Below are 15,941 nucleotides of genomic sequence, written 5' to 3' on the forward strand. Positions count from 1 at the left end.
GTTACAGAAAAATTTCTGCTGCTTTGAAGGTCCCAATGAGCACAGTGGCTTCCATCATCTGTAAGTGGAAGAAGTTTGAAACCACCAGGACTCATCCTAGAGCTGGCTGGCCATCTAAACTGAGCGATCAGAGGAGAAGGGCCTTAGTCAGGGAGGGAACCAAGAAACCGATTGGCACTCTGTCAGAGCTCCATAGGTCCTCTGTGGAGAGAGGAGAACCTTCCAGAAGGACAACCATCTCTGCAGCAATCCACCAATCAGGCCTGTATGGTAGAGAGACCAGACGGAAGCCACTCCTTAGTAAAAGGCACATGGCAGCCCGCCTGGAGTTTGCCAAAAGGCACCTGAGGAACTCTCAGACCATGAGAAACAAAATTCTCTGGTCTGATGAGACAAAGATTTAACTCTTTGGTGTGAATGCCAGGCGTCGCATTTGGAGGAAACCAGGCACCGCTCATCACCAGGCCTACAGTGAAGCATGGTGGTGGCAGCGGCAGCATCATGCTGTGGGGATGTTTTTCAGCGGCAGGAACTGGGAGACTAGTCAGGATAAAGGGAAAGATGACTGTAGTAATGTACAGAGTCATCCTGGATGAAAACCTGCTCCAGAGCGCTCTTGACTTCAGACTGGGGTGACGGTTCATCTTTCAGCAGGACCATGACCCTAAGCGCACAGCCAAGATATCAAAGGAGTGGCTTCAGGACAACTCTATGAATGTCCTTGAGTGGCCCAGCCAGAGCCCAGACTTGAATCCGATTGAACATCTCTGGAGAGATCTTAAAATGGCTGTGCACCGACGCTTCCCATCCAACCTGATGGCACTTGAGAGGTGCTGTAAAGAGGAATGGGCGAAACTGGCCAAGGATAGGTGTGCCAAGCTTGTGGCATCATATTCAAAAGGACTTGAGGCTGTAATTGCTGCCAAAGATCCATCGACAAAGTATTGAGCAAAGGCTGTGAATACTTATGTACATGTGACTTCTCAGTTTTTTTTATTTTTAATAAATTTGCAAAAACCTGAAGTAAACTTTTTTCACGTTGTCATTATGGGGTGTTGTGTGTAGAATTCTGAGGAAAAAATTAATTTAATCCATTTTGGAATAAGGCTGTAACATGACAAAATGTGGAAAAAGTGATGCGCTGTGAATACTTTCCGAATGCACTGTAAGTATTAGGTCTGAACAATTTTTGGACGGAACAATTGTAGGTTAAGGGCCTTGCTTAAGGGCCCAATGGAGTCACTTTTGACATTTTATGGGATTTGAACCAGCAACCTTTTGATTGCCAGCACAGATCCCTAGCCTCAGAGCCACCACTACGCCCTGTAGGGCGGGAGTATGACACATAGCAACAAATATTAAACATATTACAAATCTTTAAAATAACCACAAATGTATCAAATGTTCCTAAGTTGTTTATGAAAAAGATACAAGACTAACATGCTTAATAGGTTTACAAATTAAAGACATTTTGCTGTTAAACTAACAAAACTATTGTTAACTAAGCAGCAATTTTAAATTTGTATTTATCTTTTTCCAGTTGGAAAGCCGAGGCACATAAAACAAGCTTGTGGTCCAGACTCGGTGTCTGTTTTAAAGGACAAAATAAAAAGATCTAAAAGTAGAAGTAGCTTTTCTTTTTTGAACTGCATAGGATGACTCCTCAGATTCCTTTTTCTCAGTTTTTTATTACTCCACTTTCTTTAGCGTAAAGGCTAATATTCCAATTGTCTCCTGGTTTCTTATAAAACGAGCCGTGATTTGTTTACTTGTTTTGTTTACATTACAGGTAGATCGCTGCAAATAAAAAAAAAAATTGATGCGGCTTGCTCCGTTACCGTAATACATCACATAAAGGAGCACTACAAATAAATTACTGTAAAGCCTAGAAAAGCAAAGGCAGAAAAGATTTTTTTTTTTTGTGAATGGCCTATTTACCAATCACAGATTGAGTCATATTTAGTGAAAAGTGGCTGATTTAAATCGGGGCCGAACTATCGGAGCATCTCTACTGTTAAATATTTTATGCCCTGTTTATACTTGTGGAAAGTTGCATTTTCGATGATAAATTGGCAAGAAGACAAAAAAAATCCATATATAAGTGAAAAATATAGACTTGGATATCATGTCCCCACTAGCAGTTTCATCTTTGTCATTTAACCTTTTTTTTTTTTTTTAATTAAACTTTCAATTTCACTATTTTAGTTGACCTTTTTCTTTTTTTAGATGAAAATTAATTCTAAGGTAGTATACATGTATAACATTGTTTTTATATAAATAGTCGGTGGAAATATTTATCTAATGAGGCAATAATGCATGCTTTGCCAAAATCTCTTTCGTTAATTAAGGTTCAGGTGTATAGTGCAGGAAAAATGTAACCATTCTTATGACTTGCATAAAACCAAAACTAAAGGATTGATCCAAAGACAGTGTTATTTTGTTTGATGGTTGATATTTGAGACATTACTCTCACTTGTGCAAAGTACAGAGAAATTTGTTATGACTAATCTGGCAACAAAAACAAATTCTATAAACTTTAAATTTTGAGAATGGTCATGTCTGATAAGGTGCACACTTAAGCCAAACAAAACCCAGTAGAAACTGCTCTGCTATGATGTGTTATTATTTGTCTACTTTCTTACCTGCTGTTTTACCAGCTGGCTTGGTTATGTATGTGTTCGTGTTAAGTTTTGATGAAGGGGTGGTTGACTTTGAGTTAAACTCCAGTTTAAAGAGATTAGAGTGTTATTGTAACCGAATTTAAATTGTTTGAAGTCTGCCCCCAATATTAATTCACAAAATATCTGTTCAGTCTAATAATACTTACTATGTAATGTTTTTTTTTAATTTTATGTATAATATAAAAGTATATGAAATAAGCATTAACTGCACAAGAATGCATCTCGTGCTTTCATCCCCCTTTTTCACTACAGTGATCCCTCACTATATCGCGCTTAGACTTTCGCGGCTTCACTCTATCGCAGATTTTAAATGTAAGCATATCTAAATATATATCACGGATTTTTCTCTGATTCTCGGATTTCTGCGGACAATGGGTCTTTTAATTTATGGTACATGCTTCCTCAGTTTGTTTGCCCAGTTGATTTCATACAAGGGACGCTATTGGCGGATGGCTTAGAAGCTACCCAATCAGAGCATGTATTACGTATTAAAGAAAACTCCTCAATGATGAACGATATGCTTCCCGCGTGGTGCTTCATTGTTTGCTTTTCTCTGTCTCTCTCACTCTCTCTGACATTCTCTACACCTGACGGAGGGAGTGTCAGCAGAGAGGCTGTTTGCACAGAGGCTGTTTGCCTAGAGGATATGGACGCTCCTTTAAAAAAATACCACTTTATCGTGGTGCTTCGGCATACTTAAAAGCCCAAAAGCACGTATTGATTTTTTGATTGTTTGCTTTTCTCTCACTCTCTCTCTCTCTCTGACATTCACTGCTCCTGACATGCATTCTTTGAAGAGGAAGATATGTTTGCATTCTTTTAATTGTGAGAAAGAATGTCATCTCTGTCTTGTCATGGAGCACAGTTTAAACTTTTGACTAAAGGGTGTTATTTCATGTCTAGAGGGCTCTATTAATGTTAACAGTGTGGGAGAGTTTATAAGGGCTTAAAATATGTAAGAATAACCATACAAACATATGGTTTCTACTTCGCGGATTTTCATCTATCGCGAGGGGTTCTGGAACACAACCCCCGCAATCAAGGAGGGATTACTGTATTTGTTTTCATTTGCATCTGTCTTAACTTTTTTTTTTTTTTTCCCCCAATTTAAAATGTTTGCTCTGATATAAGTAAAGCAATATAACTGCTGCAGCTGATTTATTGTTAAACATATAAATTCTTAAAAAAAGTTTAGTTTGTATTTAAGAAAGCAATTTAAATAAATTAAGGCTGTATTTGTGAATAAATACGATTTTATCTTAGATCACATATCTGTCAGCAAAGTGGTTGCCTCCAGTATTTCTCTGCATCACTCCATTGTAAGAAACATTGGTGGTCGAGTTACCCTGATTGAAGAAAAGCAGGAGTCTAGCAACCTGGAACATCAGCTGTTCAATTATGCTGCCACTGTTCTGATGTGTGCATCATACAGGAATCAAATTTTACATATCTTTGTTCGACCTGCATTAGTGGCTATTTCAGTTCACTCAGTGGGCAGTTCTAGAAAAGGTATGAAATTTTTTGTTGATTTTATTATTAATTTCAGATGTTATAAACAATAACAAAACATTAATGCGCTTGATTTTTGACACTCATTGCTAGATTAGTAAAAGTCAGATGCAACATGAATAATGTTACAGATAATGTTCCTATTTTATGTCATTTTTTAAACAGATCATCTCAGAATCAGTATACCTCTTTTATAACCTTGTAATTATGGTGTTTTTGCTTTCTTGCATTTTAAAGAACACAGAACAGCAGTATTTCATGTCATCTTTTTTGCTGAATTAGTCAGCCCTGGTCTAAACATAAAATAATTATGGTTGCAGGAGTAATAGACTTCTACAGGACGGGAAAAATCATAAATTGGTGTGCCATTTTGAGTATAAGCTGTGCAAGGAGCACAGGTGTTTGTTTTTTTTTTTTTGTTTTGTTTTTTTTTAAGCGCTTTATTGTAGTTTGTTCTTTGAACCCAGAATTGGATTAACATATTTTAGATTTAATATGTGTCATAAATAAAAACAAAAGTACAAGAGTACATACATCATTACTAATCATTTATTCCATCTCTTATGTTGGAATTAAAAAAACAGACATTTGCTGGCCTAGAATCCCATTCCTTTTAAAAGGATAAACACAATATATTAGTGTTAAACATTAAAAATATGTTAAAGAAGAATGCTGTTTTTTCTATTTTCTTTTTAATTACTCTTTGACAGTAAATTGAAAACTTGTGGCTAAGATATTTACAACAATATTGTACATTTCAATACTTTTTTACTTCCATCATGATTATTTTTTGTTTTTTCATAGAAGAAATCTTCAGTTATTTCAGCTTTCTTCGAGACATATTTTCTTATGAATTTATATTTGCACCAGGACATGCTATACAGGTAACGTGCTAAAGATATTTTTGTTAGATTTCTTTACAATTGTTTACAATGGGATTTTTGATTGATTTTCAAATTCTAAGCTGTCAGTTATACTATAAGACAACTGTATGCACTCATGTATTTTCTTAAATGATTTTTTATTTCACTATCCCAAGGAGTTTGTCTTTGCACCACTCAGCACAATGCAGGAAGCAGCATTAGATTCATTTGCATTTGTATACAGTATAGCCACCCACAGTTTCAGTTGGCTGAGTTTGTAGATTCCACTTCCTCAACAAACACTAATCCTGTATACATTTACAAAATAATATACATTTTATAATCCTTATTCTCATCCATAAACTCAGCATTACATCTCAAAAGACATTTAACTTGTACATCTCCTAATCTGTGGACCCATGTTCCTACATGTTTATCTTCTCTTTTCAATTTTACTTTGGTAATTTCTTTATTTAATTGTTTCATAGTTATCTTTTGGCCAACAACTGTGGAATGAGATTTCCCATGTTTTTTTCCATTACTCATCTTCACTATAAAGTGCTTTAATTTAATTTCTGAAATCGAAATTAGACATTTGGAATAATTTCTCTGTGGTCTCAGTATTTATTGGCAATTTATATTCTTTGGCTTACTTGTTAATTTTGTTCTGCAGATGGATATGTACTTTATTGATTTAACAGGAAACTGCAGTGTTACAGCAATCTTATATAAAAACTGCACATAATACTCTCATACATTGTTTAAACATTAAAAAAACTAAATATGTCTATTCGATGTGACCATATTAGAATTGTAGAAGATGTTTGTATTGAGAAGTATTTTTAAAATAAGATTAGATTAATGAGGTATTATCAGATATTTCAGCCCATCTGGTAATAATACTCTTTTTAACAAATGTATACCTCTTGGGGGGGTTGACTTAATTTACATATTCATGGTACCTACTAAATTTTAAGGATATAATATACAGTGCATTCAAAAAGAATTCAGACCCTTTCAATTTTTACGCATTTTTAATGTTCCAGCCTTATGGTAGAGATGTTTAAATTTATTTTTTCCTTCATTCAGCAAAATTAAATACCCCAAAGTAACAAATCAATAATAGGATTTTTGGAAATTTTGCACATTTATTTCAGACCAATAAGCTTAAACATCACATTGACATGGGTATTCAAACCCTTTTACTCACTACTTAGTTGAATTGAAGCACCTGTAGCTGCAATTACAGCCCAGAGTTGTCTTGATGTGACAAGCTTTGCATACGTGGACTTGGATTTTCTGCCTCTCTTCTTTGCAGATCTTCTCAAGATCTGTCAGGTTGGATGGAGAAAGTCCGTCTCTCCAGTCATATTCATTTGTGTTCAAGTCCATGCTTTGGCTGGGCCACTCAAGTACATGCACAGAGTTGTCCCTATGTCACTCCTGTGTTCTTTTGGTTTGTGTTTCATATCATTATCCTGTTGGAACATGAACCTTTGGCAAAGTCTGATGTCCAGAGAACTCTAGGGCAGGTTTTCATTAAGGATATCTTTGTACTTCACCCTAGTGCTAGGCGGTATGACCAAAATTCTATTTCACTGTATTTTTCAAAATTATACCGGTTTCACGGTATTCAACGATATTTTTTTTCGTTTGGAAGTTAACCACATTTTCCACTGCAATTACTGCAGTAGACTGGCTAAGAATAACTTATTTCACTGTCATGAGAATTTTATATTGTACAAAAAAACATTTTAATGTGCACACGCATATTAATACAGGTTTGCATGGCCCCATAAAGTGATAGTTTTCAAGGGAGTGGCACTAATGAAGAGAAGGAATCACATTGCATGACAGTTGCAGTCAAAATATATAATCTTTTCATTGAACAAATTCTGCAAACAACTTAAACTGTAATTTTGACAACATATTTTCAACCATCCAAAGAGGCATTTAGACTTATTAAAATATCTAGAAGTGCTTGTTAAAAGTTGCATTGTACTGAACATGTCTTAGAAATGGAATAAATAGTAAATATTTTTTGTAAACCAAATACACTTTCTGTTATTGTTAACAGTATGTGTCCACTGACATGTTAGCAGTATGGATTGTAATGGCATTGGTTATCTTGTTCAGTTTTACCTGAGGACGTGGGGTGTCAATCTTAGTTCCATACATTCATGGTACACCAAAGCATGTTTGCGGCTCAGGTGGTGCAGCAAATTGCTCGTGTTGCCGGCGACAACTTTAGCTTGACAGCATTTGCAGTAAATAGTTGTTTGGTCCACATCAGACCTTTTAAAACCAAAGTATCTCCAGACAACAGACACTGCTCTTTTTATTGGCAAAAGTTCTTCTGTGTCATCATGTTCAACTTTATCGTCTGCTATAGCTTCAGTTTCTGAATGTTCTCTTGTCTATTTTCACTGCCCAATACCTCCACTAATGCACATACTCCGTTGCATGCGTGTTTAGCAGTGTAGCAAAAATATCCCCTCTTAAACAGTTTCCCGCTGCGCCATGTTCCGAATGTTGTTTAGGCTATTTAAACTGGTATTGCGGTATAAGAAAAATCCATATCATAACAAAAATAAACGGTTTTCGGTTTGAACCGATATACCTCCCAGCACTACCTCACCCCATTCAGTTTTCACTTGTCTCTCAATCCATGCCACTAAAAAACAAACACACGGTGTGATGCTGCCATCCCCATGCTTCATCGTTGAAATGGCATTGTGCAGGGATGAAAGGTGCCTGGGTTTTCACTTGACATGACGTATAGAATTAAAACCAAACAGTTCAATTTTGGTTTCATAAAATTATAGAAATTTATTTCTCATATTTTGTGAGTTCTTTAGATACGTTTTTTTCAAAGCGGGCTTTCGTATATCTCTTTTCTGGCCTCCCTGCCTTAAAGCCCAGATTGGTGAAGTGTCAGTGTGATGTTTGTCATTTTGGAAGTTTCTGCAAGTTCTGTGGAGAGACCATCAGGTTCTTGGCCACCTATATTACCAAATCCCTTCCTTATTGATTTTTTTTTTTTTTTTTAAAGTTTGGCTGGGCGACCAGCTCTAGGGATTGTCGTGGTTGTTTCACATTTTTTCCATTTTAGAATTACTGTATTGAGGCCAGTGTGCCCTAAGGAACCTTGAATACTGCAGGCATGTTTATAGCCTTCCTCAGATCATCGCCTCAACACAATGTTGTTCTTCAACAGTGCAAGCATTTCCTTTGACCTCATAGTCTGGTTTTTGCTGTGATGCAGATTGTTAACTATGTGACCATATAGAAACATCTCACCAGTGATCAGAAGAATGGGATACACTTCAACCAGATTACCTCTGTCATTGTACAAGGTTTGAATACTTGTGCTGATGTGATGTTTTTTTTTTTTTTATTCATTTGCAAACATTTCAGATTTCCTGTTTTTGTTTTGTTATTCTGGAGTATTGATTGTTGCTAATTAGGGAAATATGAATTTTAAACATTTAAGCATAAGACTGATTCATAGCAAAATGTGAACAAATCCAAATGGTCTGGATATTTTCTGAATGCACTGTGTTTTGGCCCAAATGTGATGTAACATAATAATAATCTAAACAGCTGAGTATTTTCACAGTATTATTTTCTGTACTGATGATTGCTTTTCAAAATGATACATTTTTTTGAATTTTAGAAAATGGGACTTTATTTCTTCTATATAATGAAAATACTTACGATTCTTTTGAAACAGGATTTTGAAGAGGGATGCTATCTTCTTATGAAAGCTGATGCCATTCAGATACTCAAGACTGATATTCTTTTGTCAGAGAGAGGTCATAAGATTGTTTCCTTCTTCATATCTATGTTCCAGCCTTTTGTGGAGGGCTATCAGGTAAAACAATGTGATTAATGAAAGAAATCTTTTTTTATATAAAAGTGTGGTTAGTTTTGTTTTTTTGTTTTTTTTAAGGTTTAATTCCATGTTGTTTATTATATGTCAGGTGTTCTAGTCGTGACTGAAAACAGCATATTTGAGGTTTTACTACAAACAACTAAATTGTGGAACAGTATTTAAAATAGCACTTGGAAAGGGCATTTAAAATGGTTTTAAATTTGCTGTTTCTTTGAAAATCCAAATGTTAGGCAATGTAGCAATACTGTAATGTAACTGATAGTAGCATCAGTTTGTTGAGCCGAGCTAGCTTTCTTATAATAGAACTCTAAAAGAAAAGCATTTTAAAATGAAGAAACCTGTTTTGTTTTAATAATATCACTTTCCATCCTCTGCAGCTGGAGATTACTTTGACATACTGTATATTACATATGAGGTTTCCCATAAATAAATAAATGTTGTGTAAATTTGTTGTAACGTTCATTGCGAATGTTATTCAATGGTAGAGTTGACTTGTGCCGTATGTGGTATTGACATGAAGGATAATGAGCAAAATATGAAATTATCAGCCACTTGTATTATGAATGATATAATTTGGGCTTTTTCTGCAAATTCTTATCCCAGACTCTTATCCTAAAGCATTTACCCCTTTTTGTGTGTGTGTGTTTTTAATACTCTAAATATTTTAGGTCTTCAACTTTTACGTCTTCAACTTCAAAGATCTGATTACTAGATCAATTTTAAAGTCTGTTAGTTAAGAGGGGTGAAAACAATATCTGACCTTAAATTGTATTAGACTATGTTTCATGCATATTCTTTAAAGATTGACTTTCTGGTATTCATTGTCAATGATTGTAAAATTAAAACCTTCCTTTGTTTGATCATTTAAAGTTAAAGACATGTTTATGAGAGCCTACAATATTGCAGATGCTCACTTTTACATCTTTATATTTTTATGACCATTGAATGATTTTCTGTCTTCGTGTTCTCCTAAAAACATTCTAGTTTGTTTTCATTTCTGTTCATGTTTAGGTCGTATGTAGATACCTGTCAGAAGAAGCCCTTGAAGGGGTGACTGAAAATCAATATGTATCTGCTGTTCGCAAGTTTGCAGTAAAGCGTCTTTTATCAGGTAATTATTATTTATTAATTGGCTACTTTTTGACTCTTGGACCTTGAAGCTATGAAAATATTTGGATTTTATTATTTTTATGTGTTTTGTAGGAGCCATTAAGTCTTGTGAAGTCCTTTCTTCTGACCTGCAAAAAAACGCATTGGCAGCACTGTTGAAGCTGAATATATGTAGAAAAACTAAAGAGTGAGTGAAGTGTCTCCTAATATAATAATGTACTAAATTGGCAACATGCTGAATTTAGTTAAATAATAGTGCAGCCTGTTTTTATATTTATGTTCTTCCTATCTGTTATAAGTATAGATGTTTACAACATAAATTCTTATTTTAGGGGTGGTTCTTTGAGTTAACTGATAGTACCTGGATCGAGGTTTGTATTAGGATTATCGTAACTCTGAAATTCCAACCTAGAAAATGATTGATATACAATGCCATTTTATAAAAGTGTGAGTGTAATAAAAATGTATATATGTAGATCGATCTCTCTCTCTCTCTCGTTCATAAACCTCAGGAATTGTCACACGGTCAAAAGTCCATAAAATGCCAAAAAAACTGACACTGTCACACATTCACATGACAGTAAAATGCAATTAATATAATCTTCTGTTAACATGAAGATAGCATAAAGCAGTGTTTTCCAGAATTTTTCAATGGTGACCATAACCCGCTTTAAAAACCCTGCTTGATGCCCCAAATATAATATGTTGGGAAACTACCAGGGTAAATGTTTGAGAGGAAGCGACCAAGGAAAAAAAATAAATTACTACATTTCTTTTAATACTTTGTTTTAAATGCCTTTATTATTATTAATGCTATTTTACTATGCTTACCTCACATTTACATACTTAATGTTTGATCTCCATAGGAATTAAATTTTTTGCAGACAGAACACACTAGTCTGGTTAAAGGTATACCTGAGAAATTTTTGGAAATTACATTTTTTCACACCATTTTAATAAAGTACAGTATACTGTCAGCTTTTAACGAAAGAAAGTCATGCACAATACAACTGTAAACTAAAAATGTAGTCTTCAGAAGTTTATACTTGCAATTTGCCAGATGAGCACATGTTAAATCTACAGGATGGACAGAATTTACCTTATGAAAATAATGAGTGAGCAGCAATGCCGATTTGCTATGGATAGAATCAGTACTACAGAAAAATGAGCATTGTACTGATTAAAAATCTCAGATTCATTGATAAATTGATATCTTTGGCAATGCTAGTTTGCATAATCCTAAAATAATAATGTGGATTTTCTAGGCTCATTGTAAAACGCGCTGTTGGGTTGAGTGGTGTTTCTGCAGTAATATGTGCAGTTTTAATATGTTTATATGTGTTCAGTGTCAGACTAGTGTTTTATTTAGTGTTGCTTCCTATCTTGTAAATGTTTTTGCAAGGATAAAGTTTAGAAAAGAAAAATTAGATCAGAAAGTTCTAAATTTAATTTTCAGCAATGTTTAATGTTTTTTCAATAAATTAAGTTTTCTGATAAAATTTCAAGCGGTCTGAAACAATGTATTTTTTAAGTTTCTTTTTCATTATTTTAGGGAATATAAACATGTTACATTCCTGTAAAATACTTGGTTAAATCTCCATAATAATTATTAAAAATGAATATCGAGTATTTCATTTGCCGGTATTTAATGATTTATTGAAATGGTATCTTCCCCATCAACAATATTGACAGTAATCCTTGCTGAGCTGTTTTAGAATTGTGCAGCAAATCCATCTTATTTCCCTTTTTTTATTTATTTTATTTAATTCTAGGATGGAGCAAGTTGTTGTAAAAGTGAATAGAACTGCTGTTAACAGTGTTGAAGACACACTAGGTAAATCTTGTTTTTACATAACAGAATTCTGTGTTTTGTTTGAAACCAAACTCAGTGCTAATGTATCAATCAGAATTAGTTAAGAGATTTAGGAATGAGAACAATTGTAGCTAAAGTGGAATGTTCGTAACTAGTGATGTATTGACACTGAAGCATATTTATCTGTTAAATAGTAAAATGCAAAAAAGTACTTGAAATAAAAGGGTTTTTTAAGAATACAAAATTGAAAAAACAGTAACAATGTGCATAACATGATGTTTACAGCTCTTATGTAGCTTTAACAAAAGTCAGATAAGTACCATAAATTTACACCGGCTGCTACAGACTTAAATGAAATGTATGTTTTTATTGTATAGTAGTAACAATAAGAGCCGCTCACTATTCAAAATGGTAATTTGGGGAAGCAGCCGGAATTGAACCCGCAACCTCTTGATTATGAGGTTGATTATGCACCACCCAAGGTGCCATGTCAGCATCGTACCCTAACCCGGTTATATAATAATATTATATATATATATATATATATATATATATATATATATATATATAAAATAATTTCCTCCCTGGGTGAAACTAAGCATACCCAATTTCCTAAAATGTGTAGACTGTTTAGCTAGTCACATACTTGTGTGTCATTGAGTAAATCTTTGGATTGTTTTACTAGCATTTATATCGGTATTTCTTATCTAATACTGTTGTTTTTATCTGAGCATGTTTTGAGGTTTTTTAAACCTAAGCAATAGATCCCTTTTACTTCTAATACGGTTTGTTCTTGTGTATTACTACTGCATGTTCTCCCCATGTCCATTTTATAGAGTGTGGTCAAAAATGGATGAACTATAAATCATTTTGCTCAAATTCTGTGGTCTTTTTTGTATAGTCTTTTCATTCAAATGGTACGCTTTTTTTGATGTTTATAACTGGAAATTTGTGAGTTATTGATGAGAATGAATGCTTATTAAGCAAAATGCCTTAATAAAGCATTTTGCAAAACAAACGAGCACAGCACAAATTAAAAGGAGGATATTTCAAAACCTACATAAATTAAGGAGTTAATCAGTTTTATAGATGGAGTGCTAAATTATCTGCAAGTAGAGTTTCATTCTGCTTTGGTTTGGAAAATAGGACAGGAAATAGCACACAAACCCAGAAATGTGTATTAACCTTATTGGCTGCCATTCTCGCATCCTTTAGGCTTGAACCTATACAGGAAAAGCTCTCAACAGATTCAGATTTAGATGTTGGGCATTTGAGATATATTTTATTAGGTTATCCACAGCAAGGCATGTGTCAGTGGTGAGTTAATGCATTTTGTCTTAGTGAATTTGTGGGTGGATTTCGGGAAAAAAGGCCTGTTCTGTCAGTCGACATTATTAGTGTTCTTTTGTTCATGAGCTATATTTCTTCTGTCAGTGTCCTTGTCAACTTTGTACAAACTAGCCAGCATAAAATCAATAAAGCTGTAATTTTTCACAAGTTCTTTACTCTTACCCTCAGCTCTTCTTTCTTCATGCTACCCTTGATTATTAGTGATTTTGTTATTTTGTATGTAGTGGCACTATGTCATTGTTTAATTCTGAGATGTTATTTTTCTTTCTGTTTTTATTTACCTGAAGGCAGAAAATTGACACCTCAAAAAACTACATTGGCGAGACTTTAGTGTGGAGCTGGCAGTATGTGGCAAGTGACTGGGAACCCAATGCCTTTAGTGAAGACCAAACTATTCATGAAAAAAACGGCATTCATTATATCCTCCTAAAGTTCACAACGAATTCACTTGAGATGAATTGCAAACCTGCTTCTGAATGGATATTCCTAAATAACATCCTTTATTGTTATTGTACAAATAAACTAAACAGTTTGGAGTTAATTTACTGATCCTTAATCATGTATGGTTATATTTGTTTTATGAATCACAAATTATGTTGTTATAGCCTTACTTGTTTTGTATGTAGCATCCTCCATTGGTTTTACATCTTTTCCGTGTTGCACTTTTTAGTTTTCAGTGTTACATCATCAGGCAAAAGATAATGGTTTTCATCCTCACATTTTTGTATTTTGATACAGTAAATATACCTGATGTAAAAATCTGATGGTACTCTGTTGAAAATTAGAAACTTTTAATATATTATTTATTTGAAAATTTGGAAATAGAACATGCTTACATGTTTAGTAGAAGAAGAAATTACAGGGTTGTAAGGCTATGCAAGTTTTCAGTCTGCGTGGTTAGCAGTGAACTTTTACTGTTAAGTGATAACACTCCCTGTTTCAAACACTGCTTAAGTTTTTGCATATTGTGCAACTAGAAATAGCTGTTACTCCAAGTTTTCATTTTTTAAGACAATTGTCAGTGTTCATCTTAATTAAGATCATTGTTGCCACGCCTGAGAATCCCTTTTTTTTGGTACATTACTGTACTAGACTCCATTTGTTACATTGTTCATTAATTTTATAAAGGCATTTGTTCAATAAACATAATGTAAAGAAGTTCATGTTTTCTAATATTAAAAGTAAAGTGGCTTTTACCAGTATTGGCTGATTTTTTTTATTTTTTATTTATTTTTTTTGTTATACATGTTTAGGGTTTAATCATAGCTTTCAATAAAAATGTAGTGGTGTCTTACAGTAGCTTTTAAAACTGCACGTTATGTAGTTAGGGTCTCTGCACTATTATTGCATTGTGACATTCAATTCAGGGTTGTTTTTTTCACTCTTAATTTTTTCTTTGTGCCTGTGCTCTACAGACTTGCCTTCCAAAGGTATAGAAATATTTACAGTATATTCATTCATCAGATTTGCTGTTGGTATTTTACTTCTAAATAAGTGATTGGAACTCTTTGTATTAGTTTATGTCCCTAAAAAATAAATAGTATATAATATCAAAGGATTTTTTTCTCCCAAGGTACATTACTTCTCTGTTAGCTTTCATTTTCATATTTGTGTATCCTGCAGGAAATTGCACACTCACTGACAACTACAATTGTGGTACACACCCAGTCTACACCCACCTCAAAAAAGATGATGGAGAACAAGAACCAATCATCAGACAAAAAAAAAAAACATGGTACAGCAGGAGCAAGAGCAACTTTTTTCTGAGGCTCAAGATCTGTTTTATTGCTCAATAACACAGCTCCAAATATGTGTCTCTCTCCCGTTGTAATGAGAAATCAATTTCCATTTCTTGGCCCACAACTGTAATTTTTCTTCTAGTTTCCCTTCAGTTGTTTATATTTCAAAAGTCCTTGTTCTACAGCTATAGTGTATAATTTTCCCTGTACAAACTAAGATACTTTTACAATCCTGAAATACATCCATCCATTATCCAACCCGCTATATCCTAACTACAGGGTCACGGAGGGTCTGCTGGCCAGTCCCAGCCAACACAGGGCACAAGGCAGGAAACAAACCCCGGGCAGGGCGCCAGCCCACCACAGTGCGCGCACACACACACACCCACACACCAAGCACACACTAGGGACAATTTAGAATAGCCAGTGCACCTAACCTGCATGTCTTTGGACTGTGGGAGGAAACCGGAGTACCCGGAGGAAACACACGCAGACAGGTAGAGAACATGCAAACTCCACGTAGGGAAGACCCGGGAAGCAAACCTGGGTCCCCTAACTGCGAGGCAGCAGCGCTACCCACTGCGCCACCATGCCGCCCAGTTAATACCATTATGAGCCATGTTTTTGAAATTCCTATTATGTTCACTGATCAGTGTTTTTTTAATATTACAATGCAACTTGTATTTGTTTTTATTACAATTTGATGTACTTTTTTTATTAAAATTTACTTTATTCAATTTTTGTTTTTTATATTTTCCATAGAACTAGGGTGCCGTTTTCGCCATTATCAATGTAGTGAGAAGTCAAGCAAAAGGGGCCCGAGTTGCCTCGAAAGCTTGCATATTGTAATCTTTTTAGTTAGCCAATAAAAGGTGTCATTTTACTTGACTTCTCACTATATTTTTCATACAAATGTATTTATGATGGTGTTTTCTGTATATAATACATGTCCTTCAGCAGTTTCACAGGCTCCATGTTAAA

General features: G+C 34.5%; 1 protein-coding gene across 2 annotated transcripts in view; it reads left to right on the plus strand.

Annotated features, from left to right (window-relative positions):
* The window catches only part of gnpat (glyceronephosphate O-acyltransferase), a 70,724-nt gene extending 56,301 nt beyond the window's left edge, over nucleotides 1-14,423 (plus strand). Inside the window, exons 10-16 of one of the 2 annotated variants that reach the window (XM_039747681.1) lie at nucleotides 3,945-4,190; nucleotides 4,998-5,074; nucleotides 8,787-8,927; nucleotides 9,960-10,059; nucleotides 10,152-10,245; nucleotides 11,831-11,892; nucleotides 13,509-14,423. In XM_039747681.1, coding sequence (XP_039603615.1) covers nucleotides 3,945-4,190; nucleotides 4,998-5,074; nucleotides 8,787-8,927; nucleotides 9,960-10,059; nucleotides 10,152-10,245; nucleotides 11,831-11,892; nucleotides 13,509-13,552 — 764 coding nt within the window. In that variant the 3' untranslated portion in view covers nucleotides 13,553-14,423. Of the gene's footprint in view, nucleotides 1-3,944; nucleotides 4,191-4,994; nucleotides 5,075-8,786; nucleotides 8,928-9,959; nucleotides 10,060-10,151; nucleotides 10,246-11,830; nucleotides 11,893-13,508 lie in introns of both variants that reach the window. The other variant, XM_039747680.1, reaches the window with a different exon arrangement.
* Nucleotides 14,424-15,941: the final 1,518 nt, after the last annotated feature.

This window comes from Polypterus senegalus, chromosome 3 (genome assembly GCF_016835505.1).
Source record: "Polypterus senegalus isolate Bchr_013 chromosome 3, ASM1683550v1, whole genome shotgun sequence".
Classification (NCBI taxonomy): domain Eukaryota; kingdom Metazoa; phylum Chordata; class Cladistia; order Polypteriformes; family Polypteridae; genus Polypterus; species Polypterus senegalus.